Source organism: Schistocerca cancellata, chromosome 9 (assembly GCF_023864275.1).
Source record: "Schistocerca cancellata isolate TAMUIC-IGC-003103 chromosome 9, iqSchCanc2.1, whole genome shotgun sequence".
NCBI classification, from domain to species: domain Eukaryota; kingdom Metazoa; phylum Arthropoda; class Insecta; order Orthoptera; family Acrididae; genus Schistocerca; species Schistocerca cancellata.
This window is the reverse complement of record NC_064634.1, coordinates 69,362,629-69,380,027: the sequence shown is the minus strand read 5'-3', so window position 1 is coordinate 69,380,027 and position 17,399 is coordinate 69,362,629. Positions and strand designations below refer to the sequence as shown.

The window sequence follows — 17,399 nt, the reverse complement described above, 5'->3', positions numbered from 1 at the left end:
AACCGTGTGATTAGTAGACGAAAGGACGTGCCTTTCCAATGGGAAGCGAAAACATTTGGTCGCATGGTCGTAGGTCAACCGATTCGTCCACAGAAAAACACGTCTGATTTATTCTATACGACACTGGTGACGGCATATGCGTCACATGAAAGGAATATGTTATCGACCCACCTATCTTGTACACTTGGCGAATGGGTAAAAAGATTCTTCTACCTTGCCCGAATTAGGTTTTCTTGTGGATGTGATCATCACTCCCAAAAAAGTGATGAAATAATAAGAGTTTGTCACATAAACTGCAACAAATGATTGCAATAGTTTCACAGTCGCACAGTTTTCCTTGTAGTCTGTCAAAACATATGTTTTTAGCGTTTTCAAATTTTTCCGTGTGTAGACCGTCAAATCCTGCATATGTCCAAGCAAATCTGAACATGTCCCGGAATTTTGGAGAGCGAAGTTGATTATGTGAGTGCCTGAACTTTGATAATTGTCTGAAAATAAAAAATTAAACTTTTCGCTTGAAGGGAGGCTTGAACCAAGGACCTCTCAATCCGCAGCTGCTCACGCTAACCACGGGACCACGGCACTGCTGTGCTCAAGCATTCCTTGATGTTGCATATCTTCCACATGGACTACTCAGTTTGTATATTTTGCTTCTTTTTTCATAGTTGCACACAACTTCCTGTTTTCTCGATTGATCTGTGTTCAGTTTTTCAAGGCCTACGCACTGTGCCAACTTATAACTAAATCTGAGGGGGGGGGGGGTGCGATGGGGAGGTTCCCTTGTCAGTGTCCATAGTTCTGGCGATTACTGAGTGTGCTTGCCGCTGTGGTGTATTTATTGAGCAGTGTGTGTTGGACGCTTGCCCTTACTATTAGGAGACCATTGCGTAAGGCCGCGTTTGTCCTGTGAGGACTTGTGTTCTGCATTTAAAAACATAGTTGTTGTCAGTCACTGAATTGCTCATATGCATTCATACTTCTCTGCTTAAGTGTTATTGTTTTACGCCCCTCTGAATGGGAAAATGATAAAGGGCCTTACTATTACTGACCTTCTTGTGTGCCACTGACTTGGTTGTGTTTTTCAGCCACGTAATTTGTGGGTTTATTGTAACGAACCGATGTCTGTTTCTGTCTAATGTTTCCCTGTGGCACTGAGTGTTAATCTTGTAACGAACGCTGTTTTAGATATTTTAATCAGTGTGTTGCAGGACATATTCTATTTGTGCTTCGCAAGTGGAGAGCGGAGGCGGTTTATTGACCATGATGATGTGTTGGTAGATCCATTTCACGAGTCTAGGCCAGTCACCCGGAGATTTAGAAGTTGTATGTTGTGTTAAGTTAATACTCCTTATTTTAAGCATAGTGCGCTCATGCAGAAAGTTTATGTGGTTTTGCGCAGATTGCGCGGTATGTTTGGATGACTCTGAATTCAGTGTGTTAAGTTAGTACTCCTTATCTTAAGCGTAGTGTGCTCATGCACGGGAAGTTTATGTGGTTTTGCGTAGATTGCGCGGTATGTTTAGATGACTCTGAATTCAGTGTGTTAACTGGTGTCCCCTGATGTGCTGGAAGTAGTGGATAGACAGCTGTTTTGGACACGTTGTATATGCAAATAATATATGTCCTTATTACGTTGGTGAGTTGCTTGCCCTTTGTGTCACAGGTGGTGCTAATTTCATTAATTTCGCCACCGGTCTTCGCAGAGGCTGCGAGAGGAACCGACCCACTGTGGCAAGGAGTTACGTAGACGCGCCCGCCCACCGTAGCGGGCGTTGTTTACTAGCCCGACGCCTTCCTGTACTTGGTGGCGGGAGCGTGTTGACTGGTTTCTTACGGCTTGCAGTCTGGGAAACCGTGCCTTTGGTGTACACGTGGAAGACTTATGTTTTGCTTCCAGTACCTCGGAGTGGCTCTATGTGGGTAATGAGCACGACTTATGTTGTTGGTGGCTCAGGCCGAAAGTGGTTCATTTGCTAAACAGAATGTGTATATGCATTTCTTTCCCATAATTCTGTAAACATGTTTAGGAGGTTGTGTTTTTTTAAGTCAATTGAATTGTTGTTCAGAGGTTACTATGTATGACCATTAATTTATGCAGACATTTAATAGCAAGGAACTGTATTGAATTCTGGTTTCAAGTTGTGTTGATTATGTGGGGAAATTGCCTTGAACAGACATTTAATTAATTACTAAACAACTGAATGCTATTTGTGAGTTGAAGTTTATTGTGTTCCTAAACATATTAACGATTATTTTTAGTAGTTCACTTACGCAGTTAGGCGATTTACAAGGCCTGTTGTGTTGTTTCCTTTTAAAAGTATTATCAATGTTATTAATAAAGAAGTGTGTTGTAAAAAAAATAAAACAGTGAATGAAGTGCCTCAAATCCCTTTGGTCCACACCTTCCGTCATTCACCCTTGGGTGGTGTTAACAAACGGTGAAAGCCCATTTCAACATCCTCAGTCCTTCTTTGCAGTCTTCTTTTTTGACGAAGCTGATACAGCGGATTTTCTGAAAAATGTTCCGACCAGGAACCTGACGGCTCGCACCGCGACGGCGGCGGTGCTCAGCGCGGAGAGGAGGGCGAAGGCGGCGACGTCGAGCAGCAGGTACTGGTGCCAGGCGAGGTCGAGAGCGGCGGGGCGCGCGTGGCGCGCGCCCCCGTGCCTCAGCACGTACTCCACCGAGCGCACCGCCGTCTCCAGCGGCGGCTCCGGCCGGTCGCGGAACAGCCGCGAGAACTTCCGCGCGTTCTCCGCGTACCTGCAACGTCCACACCGTGGGCACTTAGGCCGGCAGAACGGGGTACCACATACTGAAACGACCGATACTGGGACTAATGAATTACACTACTGGCCATTACAATTGCTACATCAAGAAGGAATGCAGATGATAAACGGGTAATCATTGGACAAATATATTATACTAGCACTGACATGTGATTACATTTTCACGCAATTTGGGTGCATAGATCCTGAGAAGTCAGTACCCAGAACAACCACATCTGGCCGTAATAACGGCCTTCATACGCCTGGGCATTGAGTCAAATAGAGCTTGGATGGCGTGTACAGGTACAGCTGACCATGCAGATTCAACACGATACCACAGTTCATCAAGAGTAGCGACTGGCGTATTGTGACGAGCCAGTTGCTCGGCCACCATTGACCAGACGTTTTCAATTGGTGAGAGATCTGGAGAATGTGCTGGCCAGGGCAGCAGCCGAACATTTTCTGTATACAGAAAGGCCCGTACAGGACCTGCAACATGCGTCGTGCATTATCCTGCTGAAATGTAGGGTTTTACAGGGATCGAATGAAGGGTAGAGCCACGGGTCGTAACACATCTGAAATGTAACGTCATCTGTTCAAAGTGCCGTCAATGCGAACAAGAGGTGACCGAGACGTGTAACCGATGGCACCCCACACCATCACGCCGGATGATACGCCAGTATGGCGATGACGAATACACGCTTCCAATGTGCGTTCACCGCGATGTTTCCAAACACGGATGCGACCATCATGATGCTGTAAACAGAACCTGGATTCACCCGAAAAAAATACGTTTTGCCATTCGTGCACCCAGGTTCGTCGTTGAGTACACCATCGCAGGCGCTCCTGTTTGTGATGCAGCGTCAAGGGTAACCGCAGCCGTGCTCTCCGACCTGATAGTCCATGCAGCTGCAAACGTCGTCGAACTGTTCGTGCAGATGGTTGTTGTATTGCAAACGTTCCCATCTGTTGACATGGCTGCACGGTCCGTTACAGCCATGCCGATAAGATGCCTGTCATCTCGACTGCTAGTGATACGAGGCCGTCCGGATCCAGCACGGCGTTCCGTATTACCCTCCTGAACCCACCGAATCCATATTCTGTTAACAGTCTTTGGATCTCGACCAACGCCAGCAGCAATGTCGCGATAGGATAAACCGCATTGGCGATAGGCTACAATCCGACCTTTTTTCAAAGTCAGAAACGTGGTGGTACGCATTTCTCCTCCTTACACGAGGCATCACAACAACGTTTCACCAGGCAACGCCGGTCAACTGCTGTTTGTGTATGAGAAATCGGTTGGAAACTTTCTTCATGGCCGGCCGCGGTGGTCTAGCGGTTCTAGGCGCGCAGTCCGGAACGGCGCGACTGCTACGGTCGCAGGTTCGAATCCTGCCTCGGGCATGGATGTGTGTGATGTCCTTAGGTTAGTTAGGTTTAAGTAGATCTAAGTTCTAGGGGACTGATGACCACAGATGTTAAGTCCCACAGTGCTCAGAGCCATTTGAACCATTTGAACTTTCTTCATGTCAGCATGTCGTAGGTGTCGGCACCGGCGCCAACCTTGTGTGAATGCTCTGAAAAGCTAATCATTTGCATATCACAGCATCTTCTTCCTGTCGGTTAAATTTCGCGTCTGTAGCACGTCATCTTCGTGGTGTAGCAATTTTAATGGCCAGTAGTTTATTCGATCCTACAGTGGCGTACATTCCTCGCTCATTTTGAGTAACTGCTGTTTTATCTATTCACATATCCACTCGCTCGCGCGTTCTCTGCGTACCTGCAAAATTCAGACCGTGGACACTTAGCGCGGCAGAACACCACTTACCGAAACGACCGATGCTGGGACTAGTGAATTATTGGATCCTACATTGGCGCGCTTTCCTCACACATTTTGAGCAACTGCTGTGTTATCGATTTGCATATCCACTCTGTTACCAACCTTATAGGCACTTTTGTATCGTGTTAATCTTCTTTAAGGGGGATAGCACGTCAAACGGGCCGACTTGGAGCAGGAGAGGTACCACAGGACATTTTAATTTCCACTGTCTATACTTTTACAAGTAAATTCATAAAACATTGTCAGCACGAACAGGAAGGATTCAAGATTCACACTCATACCAATGGAAGTTCAAAAATATAACAAAATAATTTTCTTTCTCATGTGAAATTTCATCATTTTTTTCATTTACTATTGCCTACATTTGTTGCTATAGGTAAACTTTTAACATAAGTGACAGAGATTCTTCGATGAATTTCTCACAGCATACAACCTATATTTACATATGTAAGAAACTCTACCATTTATTCAACTTAAGAGAAAATAAATGAGTTGTAACATTTTAAATATCATGTTTAGAAAAAACTCAAATTTTTTAGTTATATATCTTATTTTTTACCTCAATTTTAATAGATTTGGAAAATTCTAGAGTTTCATACACCTGTAAGTACGGTTTCTATGCTGTGCAAAATTCATCGAAGAATCTCTCTTACTTATGAAGAAAAGTGTACCTATACCAACAAACGCAGCCAATAGTAAGTGAAAAAATGATGAAATCTCACATGTAAAAAAAAATATTTCCGGATGTTTTTGAACTTCCACTGCTATGAGTGTGAATCCTGAATGCTTCCTGGTCATGCTGACAAAGTTTTCTGAATGTATTTGTAAAAGTATAGATAGTGAAAATTAAAATGTCCTGTGGTGTCTCTCCTGCTCCAAGTCGGTCCGTTTGGCGCCCTACCCCCCTTAAAACGTTCTAGTAACATCGTCTTGTCAGCAGTTCCTGTCATCAGGTATTAAAATATTTGTACAGAATAGAGTTCGTAACACAACAGAAACTGAAAATATGTTATTGACAATCTCACTAAAGTAATCAATATGTAATTAAAGCTTTATGCAAAGTAATTGTACAGAGAACAAACAGCCTTTAAGTTAATTTCATGCGAAAACTTTATACAGTTTGAACAATACTAACGACAGAAGATTTATTTCACTTGCTGATTTTGCACAGTGTAAGAAACCTTATATAATATGTAAATTTTCGATTGGTAGTGAAGTGATTTAATTGTTTCAGTAATGAGATTCAGAAAGTACATCTGTTTCCACAGCGTGACAATTATTGAACTATATGAAAAAATATAAATTATTTACAAACTACGGCGTGCACACACTTTATTCAACATGTAAACGTCTCTACAGATATCCGGGCCGAGCGAGGTGGCGCACTGGTTAGCACTCAGGACTCGTATTCGGGAGGACGACGGTTCAAACCCGCATCCGGCCATCCTGATTTACTTTCCCATGATTTCCCTAAAGCGCTTCAGGCAAATGCCGGGACGGTTCCTTCGAAAGGGCACCACCGATTTCCTTCCCCATCCGTTCCTAATCCGATGGGACCGATGACCTCGGTGTTTGGTCCCCTCGCCCCAAATCAACCAACCAACAGATATTCGGAATCAGGTTATGATGTGTTCGCTGATGATGTGGCACGGACGGATAGCGAAATTTTGCATGACCTGCTGAAGTGTCGGGACACGGATGCTGTCGATGACCTCCTGAATGGCTGTTTTCAGCTCTGCAACAGATCCGAAGAATATGGTGACCAATCGAGGCCCATCTCATTGGCCTCTAGGTACCCCAGAGCCAAAATGCGGTCCCCAAGGTGCTCCTCCAGGACATCAAACACTCTTCTGCTCAAATGGAGGTCGAGATCCATCTTGCATGAACCACATCTTGTCTACATCAGGGTCACTTTGGATAATGGGGACGAAATCATCTTTCAAAATCTTCACGTACCGTTCGGTAGTCACCGTGCCATCAAGGAATATCGCAACAATTATTCCGCGACTGGACGTTGCACACCACACAGTCACCCGTCGAGAGCGAAGAGACTTCTTGATCGCGAAATGCGGATTCTCAGTCCCCCAAATGGGCCAATTTTGCTTATTGTCGGACCCATTCCAATGAAAGTGGGCTTCGTCGCCAAATCATACCGTACAGCGCATAGTAATTCCCATCATGCCTACATCTACATCTACATCTACATCCATACTCCGTAAGCCACCTGACGGTGTGTGGCGGAGGGTACCTTCAGTACCTCTATCGGTTCTCCCTTCTATTCCAGTCTCGTATTGTTCGTGGAAAGAAGGATTGTCGGTATGCCTCTGTGTGGGCTCTAATCTCTCTGATTTTGTCCTCATGGTCTCTTCGCGAGATATACGTAGGAGGGAGCAATATACTGCTTGACTCTTCGGTGAAGGTATGTTCTCGAAACTTCGACAAAAGCCCGTACCGAGCTACTGAGCGTCTCTCCTGCAGAGTCTTCCACTGGAGTTTATCTATCATCTCCGTAACGCTTTCGCGATTACTAAATGATCCTGTAACGAAGCGCGCTGCTCTCCGTTGGATCTTCTCTATGTCTTGTATCAACCCTATCTGGTACGGATCCCACACTGCTGAGCAGTATTCAAGCAGTGGGCGAACAAGCGTACTGTAACCTACTTCCTTTGTTTTCAGATTGCATTTCCTTAGGATTCTTCCAATGAATCTCAGTCTGGCATCTGCTTTATCGACGATCAACATTATATGATCATTCCATTTTAAATCACTCCTAATGCGTTCTTCCAGATAATTTATGGTATTAACTGCTTCCAGTTGCTGACCTGCTATTTTGTAGCTAAATGATAAAGGATCTATCTTTCTGTGTATTCGCAGCACATTACACTTGTCTACATTGAGATTCAATTGCCATTCCCTGCACCATGCGACAATTCGCTGCAGATCCTCCTGCATTTCAGTACAATTTTCCATTGTTACAACCTCTCGATACACCACAGCATCATCTGCAAAAAGCCTCAGTGAACTTCCGATGTCATCCACCAGGTCATTTATGTATATTGTGAATAGCAACGGTCCTATGACACTCCCCTGCGGCATACCTGAAATCGCTCTTACTTCGGAAGACTTCTCTCCATTGAGAATAACATGCTGCGTCCTGTTACCTAGGAACTCCTCAATCCAATCACACAATTGGTCTGATAGTCCATATGCTCTTACTTTATTCATTAAACGACTGTGGGGAACTGTATCGAACGCCTTGCGGAAGTCAAGAAAGACGGCATCTACCTGTGAACCCGTGTCTATGGCCCTCTGAGTCTCGTGGACGAATAGCGCGAGCTGGGTTTCACATGACCGTCTTTATCGAAACCCATGCTGATTCCTACAGAGTAGATTCCTAGTCTCCAGAAAAGTCATTATACTCGAACACAATACGTGTTCCAAAATTCTACAACTGATCGACGTTAGAGATATAGGTCTATAGTTCTGCACATCTGTTCGACGTCCCTTCCTGAAAACGGGGATGACTTGTGCCCTTTTCCAATCCTTTGGAACGCTACGCTCGTCTAGAGACCTACGGTACACCGCTGCTAGAAGGGGGGCAAGTTCCTTCGCGTACTCTGTGTAAAATAGAACTGGTATCCCATCAGGTCCAGAGGCCTTTCCTCTTTTGAGCGATTTTAATTGTTTCTCTATCCCTCTGTCGTCTATTTCGATATCTACCATTTTGTCATCTGTGCGACAATCTAGAGAAGGAACTACAGTGCAATCTTCCTCTGTGAAACAACTTTGGAAAAAGACATTTAGTATTTCGGCCTTTAGTCTGTCAGCCTCTGTTTCCGTACCATTTTGGTCACAGAGTGTCTGGACATTTTATTTTGATCCATCTACCGCTTTGACATAAGACCAAAATTTCTTAGGATTTTCTGCCACGTCAGTACATAGAACTTTACTTTCGAATTCATTGAACGCCTCTCGCATAGCCCTCCTCACACTACATTTCGATTCGCGTAATTTTTGTTCGTCTGCAAGGCTTTGGCTATGTTTATGTTTGCTGTGAAGTTCCCTTTGCTTCCGCAGCAGTTTTCTAACTCGGTTGTTGTACCACGGTGGCTCTTTTCCATCTCTTACTATCTTGCTTGGCATATACTCATCTAACGCGAAATGTACGACGGTTTTGAACTTTGTCCACTGATCCTCAACACTATCTGTACTTGAGACAAAACTTTTGTGTTGAGCCAACAGGTACTCTGAAATCTGCTTTTTGTCACTTTTTATAAACAGAAAAATCTTCCTACCCTTTTTAATATTCCTATTTACGGCTGAAATCATCGATGCCGTAACCGCTTTATGATCGCTGAGTCCCTGTTCTGCGTTAACTTTTTCAAATAGTTCGGGTCTGTTTGTCACCAGGAGGTCTAATATGTTATCGCCACGAGTCGGTTCTCTGTTTAACTGCTCGAAGTAGTTTTCAGATAATGCACTTGGCCTTGTGGCCAACCGTGCAGTTTGAACGTCCTAACGCAAACCGTCCAGAAGTTATGACGATTTTATTTCATTTAGTTCAATATCTGTCACGCTGTACGATGCATAGTGTGGCACGGTGAGAAGCACGCTTTGTAGTTGTGTCCTCGGAGTGTTGTGTGAGAACCAGTAAAGAAATGTGCAGTACGGTTTCTTATGTCGAGATCTGTGTTTTTCTATGGGATTTGTTAATACAACGAAAATGAATCTAGAGTCATGTGTACATCATTTCAGCAATTAGAGTGCAATATTTTTGTTCCTACATGCAGGACGAATTCAAGTAGAAAACTACATTTCTGAGAAGGAAGATCACCAATAATGACCCCTACAATAACGGAGGAAATCTAAGTTGTTATACAGATATAACATTCCGCAATACTCTCTGACGCTCAGTTAAAATCAAAAGGCAGGAAGAATTACAACTTGTTGTCAGTTAAAATGGTAGTAGCAGGGGTAGCTCACATGAAAAATGCGTCTCTCATAGGCGTTAATCTAAAGACACAACTGTTGGTTAATTTTGCATATTTTCATTTCCTATTCTCTTATGGAAATATCTTCGGGGCAGTGCACCTGCAGTACATAAAGTGCGTTCAGGAGAAGCGAGCAGTAAGAATACTCTATAACGTAGATAACTACACATCTTGGAGAAGGTTTTTTAAGGACCTTGGAATTTGTACACTCACTTCCCAATACGCAGTGTGACAGCTATTGAACTATTGGAACAAAATCGTCATAACTTCTGAACGGTTTGCGTTAGGACGTCCAAAATGCACGGTTGGCCGCGGGGCATGATGGGAATGAGTATGCGCTGTATGTAATATCAGAAATTGAGTCCGCCTTGATGCAAAACACCTTGTTATTCGTTTATTTCTTTATTATTCCAAACTAATTTCGGCGACATATATCGCCATCATCAGTTTTTTTTTTTTAAATCTAAAACATGGAGAAAATAGCATGGTTATACTGAAACGTCCCCTTAGAACAATTATACACGACTGTGCTGATAAACCTCTTACACTATTTGCTTTTCAAACAGCTGAGCTAAACTGAACGTATTCAAACATTCACTAAAGTGACACACAATATTTTTAGCGCAACGCAATCTGACTTTCAATAATCCCTACAAAACAATGGCCCTGCCTAACTTTAACCTATACCTTTCACAAATCACTTACCTCACAAAAATCTTCGTTACTCGAACTACTGCAATACAGCAAGCGTCACTACTGCCAGCTAAATAAAAGATTCAAACTACGGAATGCACTAACTACTGATAGGGATAGTTAGCAAATGAAAGATATTAATAGAGAACAAACACTGTATTTACCTTAATAATCATAATATATATAGCAGTTCAATTTCAAAACTTCCGCCATATCTCTCCCCACATCCACCACTGCTGGCGGCTCACCTCCAACTGCGCAACGCTACGCGCTGTTCACATCCAGCTGCCGCTGCCTAACACTACAATGGCAGACAACAATGCAAACTAGCCACAGGCTGCACACAGCACAGCCAGTGATTTTCATACAGAGCGCTACGTAACGTTGCCAATAAGAAAATATAAACAGCCTATAGTAAAACAGATGTCATGATGTTCGCTAAGTAAAAAACGGCAACAGAAAAAAAAGAGCACAGAAACAGCGCCAGTAATTGCTTAAAACATGCTGTAACACACATTAAAGAAGGTAGTATGGAAGTATCCATAGAAAACTATATTTCAAAAGACGAATAGTAAAAATGTAATAATGTTTTACTGTGTTTGTATAACCATGCTATTTTCTGCATGTTTTAGATTAAAAAAAAAACCACTGATGATGGTGACATTTGTCGCGGAAACTAGTTTGGGATAGTTGAAATGTTCTGGGTTATTAGGCCGGGTCATGTTTTTTCTAAAATGTTCGACGTTTAGACCCCTCTGCCGGGATCTTCCTCAGGATCTTTTGGTGTCCACTACTGCTAGAACACTGTTCTAGCAGTAGTGGACACCCACCATCATCACCACTATCATCATCTTCCTCAGGATCTTTTGGTGTCCACTACTGCTAGAACAGTGTTCTAGCAGTAGTGGACACCAAAAGATCCTGAGGAAGATCCCAGCAGAGGGGTCTAAACGTCGAACATTTTAGAGGAAACATGACGCGGCCTAATAGGCCAGAAGATTTTAACTTCAGTGACAACGGCCACGAAAGCTTGCAGACTTACATAGTTTGGGATAATAAAGAAATAAACGAATAACAAGGTGTTTTGCATCAAGGCGGACTCAATTTTTGATATTACTGTTTTTCTATGCAAACACGGACCAAATGGAAGAGTACCAAGATAGAATCAATGCGCTGTATGGTTTGATTTTCGACGAAGCCCATTTTCCTCTGGCTGGGTTCGTCAATAAGCAAAACTGGCGCATTTGGGGGACTGAGAATCCGCATTTCCCGATCGAAAATTCTCTTTACCCTCAACGGGTGACTGTGTGGTGTCCAATGTCCGGTCACGGAACAAACGGTGTGGAAAAGAAGAAAAGAGAAGATTAGAGGCATTCGAAATGTGGTGCTACCGGAGAATGGAAAAAATCAGCTGGCGAGACAAGGCTACAAACGAAGATGTCCTCAGAAGAGTGAAAGAAAACAGATCTCTTTGGCGAAATATACAGAAAAGAAGAATAACCTTCATAGGTCACATTTTACGGCATAACAATTTCATTAAGAGAATATTAGAAGGAATCATTGAAGGAAGAACTCGCCGAGGACGACCTAGATTAACCTACATTCAACAAGTAATAAATGACATCGGGTGCCAGACCTATGCAGATATGAAGAAGAAAGTTGACAAAAGAACGGAATGGCGTGCTGCTGCCAACCAACCTGTGGGTTGATAACCGGAGAAGAAGAAGATCCAAAGGATGTTGTTCACGCAAGACGGAACTCGATCTCATCGAAGCTGGAGAGTATTTGATGTCTCGGAGGAGCAGCTTGGGGACCGCATTCTGACTCTGAGGTACTGGCATGGGCCGCGATTGGCGGCCATATTCTCCGGATCTGGACACACGCGACTCCATTTTGTCGGGCTATATTAAAGGCAAGGTGTACAGCAGTAACATCAAAACCATTGCTGAGCTGAAAACAGCCATTGAGGAGTCAATAGCCAGCATCGATGTTCCGACACTTCAGCGGGTCGCGCAAAATTTCGCTATTCGTCTGCGCCACATCACTGCCCATGATGGCAGGCATATCGAACATGTCACAACCTAAATCCGAATATCTGTAGTGACGTTTACATGTTCAATAAAGTGAGTGCACGCCGTAATTTGTAACTAATTTAGCTTTTTTTCATATAGCTCAATAATTGTCACCCTTTATTTACTCCTTAATGGTTTATATTGCGAATAACGAAACTGAGTTTCAGCTGAATTTTGATATACATAAGCACATCACAAGACACAAAAATAATTTTTATGTGATGTTGGACTCCTTGTGCAGGGTTCAGAATGAAATTATGTAGTCTGGTGGCAAGATATTCTACTAGATCTCACCTACGATAAAGCAAGAAATTGGCAATCCCTACCAGTTCAAAATGAAATTAATTCTTTCTACAAATCATCTAAATAGTTAGAGTTAGGGACTGAAGAGTTCTTTTAGCCACATGGCGAGTAGGAGTGTTTATATTAAGTTGGTGCACAAGTTCGTAGCGTTTCTGTTTTGCATGCTCGTGTTCCGATAGAAATGGGTTTATTTATCGACTTTAATTTTTTATTTGCAGGTCACTGTTGAAGTTTGAGTTTACTTATTGTCATTTTGTTATTTGGAGATAATGAACGGAGCAGTGAACGCTAGAAAATGGAGTGCCAAGTGGAGAAATTAGAACTTTTCCGACATATTCTTCTGTTTGAGTTCAATGGAGGATTGAAAGCAGCGTTGGGAGCCAGAAATATTTGCGCCGTCTACGGTGATAATGAAATTGGACGGAGCGTGGCAACAAAATGATTTTCTACGCTACTGGCCATTAAAATCGCTACACCGAGAAGAAATGCAGATGATAAACGGAGTATTCATTGGACAAATACATTATACTAGAACTGACATGTGATTACATTTTCACGGAATTTGGGTGCATACATCCTGAGAAACCAGTACCCAGAACAACCACCTCTGGCCGTAATAACGGCCTTGATACGCCTGGGCATTGGGTTAAACAGAGGTTGGATCTCATGTACAGGTACAGCTGCCCATGCAGCATCAACACGCTACCACAGTTCATCAAGAGTAGTGATTGGCGTATTGTGACGAGCCAGTTGCTCGGCCACCATTGACCAGACGTTTTCAATTGGTGAGAGATCTGGAGAATGTGCTGGCCAGGGCAGCAGTCGAACATTTTCTGTATCCAGAAAGTCCAGTACACAACCTGCAACATGCGGTCGTGCATTATCCTGCTGAAATGTAGGGTTTCGCAGGGATCGAATGAAGAGTAGAGCCACGGGTCGTAACACATCTGAAATGTAACGTCACCTGTTCAAAGTGCCGTCAATGCGAACAAGAGGTGACCGAGAGGTGTAACCAATGGCACCCAGTACCATCACGCCGGGTGATACGGCAGTATGGCGATGACGAATACACGCTTCCATCATGACGCTGTAAACAGAACCTGGATTCATCCGAAAAATTTACGTATTGCCATTCTTGCACCCAGGTTCGTCGTTGAGAACACCATCGCAGGCGCTCCTGTCTGTGATACAGCATCAAGGCTAACCGGAGCCACGGTCTTAGTCCATGCTGCTGCAAACGTCGTCGAACTGTTCGTGCAGATGGTTGTTGTCTTGCAAACATCCCCATCTGTTGACTCAGGGATCGAGACGTGGCTGCACGATCCGCTACAGCCATGCTGATAAGATCCCTGTCATCTCGACTGCTAGTGATACGAGGCCGTTGGGATCCAGCACGGCGTTCCGTATTACTCTTCTGAACCCACCGATTCCATATTCTGCTAACAGTCATTGGATCTCGACCAACACGAGCAGCAATGTTGCGATACGATAAACCGTAATCGCGATAGACTACAATCCGAGCTTTATCAAAGTCGGAAACGTGATGGTACGCATTTCTCCTCCTTACACGAGGCATCACAACAACGTTTCACCAGGCAACGCCGGTCAACTGCTGTTTGTGTATGAGAAATCGGTTGGAAACTTTCCTCATGTCAGCACGTTGTAGGTGTCGCCACCGGGGCCAACCTTGTGTGAATGCTATGAGAAGCTAATCATTTGCATATCACAGCATCTTCCTCCTGTCGGTTAAACTTCGCGTCTGTAGCACGTCATCTTCGTGGTGTAGCAATTTTAATGGCCAGTAGTGTACTTGTTGTACAGCTTTTTTATTGAATTGGTGCAATAGTTCGTAGCATTTTCCGTAAGTTTAATGAACACAACACATACACAGAATAGAATCTTCAGTCATTACTAATACATTGTCCTTCAGTATTTACAACAGTCTGCCAACGCTGGTGCAACTACTCAATTCCGCGTCTGTAGAAATCGCGTGATTTTGAGGCGAAGAGTTCGTGGAGCCACGTTCGGAGCGCATTTTCATCCGGAAAGGAAGTTCCTTGAAGATTGTTCGAGAGAGAACGGAAAAGGATGAAATCTGAGGGAGCAAAATCATATGAATAAGGTGGTTGCATAATGACTTTACAACGAAACTCGTGTTTAGCGTTTTTTATCAGTCTAGCAGAATGCAGGTAGGCCTTATCATGGGGTAGCATCAATTCACACAGTCTTTCTGGTTGTTGTTATTGGACTGCGTCTGTAAAATATCTCACTTGATGACAACAAATGTCAGCAGACATGGTCACACCTCGGGGAAGCAGTTCGTAGTACATCACACCGTTGCTATTTCACATGATGCATGACACTATCTTTTGTGTACGTGCGCACGTCTTTATATGAGGAGTTTCTGCTTCGTTGGGGATCAAGCATTCCTTTCTTTTTCTTTTGTAAACATAAAGAAGAGACAATTTCTGGCCACCAATAACAATACAGGATAGGAACGGTGGGTTTTGCTCACAGGCCAACTGGTGACAAGAGAGCCGAGGTGCACATATGGTCACCGGCAGATTTTTGTGATTTTATCTTACAGCATGCGGTACCCATACACCCGATTTTTGAACTTCGCCATTGCATGCAAATGTCGCACGATGCTGGAATAACCACAGTTCATCACATATTTCAGCTCTCGAATACACAGACGTGGATCATTGTGGATTAATGCGTTTAAACGATATTCATCAAATTCCGAAGATCTTCATGGACATGCAGAGTCACTAATGTCAAACCAATCCTCCTTAAAACTACACTACTGGCCATTAAAATTGCTACACCACGAAGAAGACGTGCTACTGGGGCGAAATTTAACCAACAGGAAGAAGATGCTGTGATATGCAAATGATTAGCTTTTCAGAGCATTCACACAAGGTTGGCGCCGGTGGCGACACCTACAAGGTGCTGACATGAGGAAATGTTCCAACCGATTTCTCATACACAAACAGCAGTTGACCGGAGATGCCTGGTGAAACGTTGTGATGCCTCGTGTAAGGAGGAGAAATGCGTGCCATCACGTTTCCGACTTTGATGAAGGTCGGATTGTAGCCGATCGCGATTGCGGTTTATCGTATCGCGACATTGCTGCTCGCGTTGGTCGAGATGCAATGACTGTTAGCAGAATATGGAATCGGTGGGTTCAGGAGGGTAATACGGAATGCCGTGCTGGATCCCAGCGGCCTCCTATCACTAGCAGTCGAGATGACAGGGATCTTATCAGCATGGCTGTAACGGATCGTGCAGCCTCGTCTCGATCCCTGAGTCAACAGGTGGGGACATTTGCAAGACAACAAACATCTGCACGAACAGTTCGACGACGTTAGCAGCAGCATGGACTATCAGCTCGGAGACCGTGGCTGCGGTTACCCTTGATGCTGTATCACAGACAGGAGCGCCTACGATGGTGTGCTCAACGACAAACCTGGGTGCACGAATGGCAAAACGTAATTTTTTCGGTTGAATCCAGGTTCTGTTTACAGCATCATGATGGTCGCATGGCCGGCTGCGGTGGTCTAGTGGTTCTAGGCGCGCAGTCCGGAACCGCGGGACTGCTACGGTCGCAGGTTCGAATCTTGCCTCGGGCATGGATGTGTGTGATGTTCTTAGGTTACTTAGGTTTAAGTAGTTCTAAGTTCTAGGGGACTGATGACCACAGAAGTTAAGTCCCATAGTGCTCAGAGCCATTTGAACCATTTTTTTGATGGTCGCATCCGTGTTTGGCGAGATCGCGGTGAACGCACATTGGAAGCGTGTATTCGTCATCCTCATAGTGGCGTATCACCCGGCGTGTTACGACCCGTGGCTCTAACCTTCATTCGATCCCTGCGAAACCCTAAATTTCAGCAGGATAATGCACGACCGCATGTTGCAGGTCCAGTACGGGCCTTTCTGGATACAGAAAATGTTCGACTGCTGCCCTGACCAGCACATTCTCCAGCTCTCTCACCAATTGAAAACGTCTGATCAATGGTGGCCGAGCAGCTGGAGCGTCACACTACGCCAGTCACTACTCTTGATGAACTGTGGTATCGTGTTGAAGCTGCATGGGCAGCTGTACCTGTACACGCCATGCAAGCTCTGTTTGACTCAATGCCCAGGCGTATCAAGGCTGTTATTAAGGCCAGAGGTGGTTGTTCTGGATACTGCTTTCTCAGGATGTATGCACCCAAATTGCGTGGAAATGTAATCACATGCCAGTTCTAGTATAATGTATTTGTCCAATAAATACTCGTTTATCATCTGTATGTCTTCTTGATGTAGCAGTTTTAATGGCCAGTAGTGTACCATTGTAAGCAAGTAAATTTTAATATGCTAATAACAGATAAACGGCAGCTATATAATAAAATTTTGAAGGCAGCACGTTATTCAAAGTAGCAGCTATCTTACTGATGTACTCGATTTAATTTTGATGTAAGTATGATTAGCATTTAGAAGTAAAATGATGGTTTGTTGTTTATAGCTTGACCAGATGAAGTTTCTATGAATATTTTTTCTCGTGTTAACGTATACCTTGACTCGTTCCACATCCCTGAACGTTCTCCTTATTGACAGGAAATGAATGAAGGAATAAATGGATAAATGGGTGGATGCATGAAGGACTGGATCAAAAGCGATAACCCACCACAGTCTTAGCGCTGGTAAGACAATAAAATTGTAAGATAACCCAGTACCGGGTGCTAGGAT

The 17,399-nt window shown here is 43.9% G+C and overlaps 1 protein-coding gene across 1 annotated transcript in view; it reads right to left on the bottom strand.

Annotated features, from left to right (window-relative positions):
* Positions 1–2,220: 2,220 nt before the first annotated feature.
* The window catches only part of LOC126101598 (UDP-glucosyltransferase 2-like), an 82,211-nt gene continuing 67,032 nt past the window's right edge, over positions 2,221–17,399 (bottom strand). Inside the window, exon 5 of the mRNA XM_049912276.1 lies at positions 2,221–2,764. Within this exon, the coding sequence (XP_049768233.1) occupies positions 2,461–2,764 (304 nt within the window). The 3' untranslated portion in view covers positions 2,221–2,460. The remainder of the gene's footprint in view (positions 2,765–17,399) is intronic.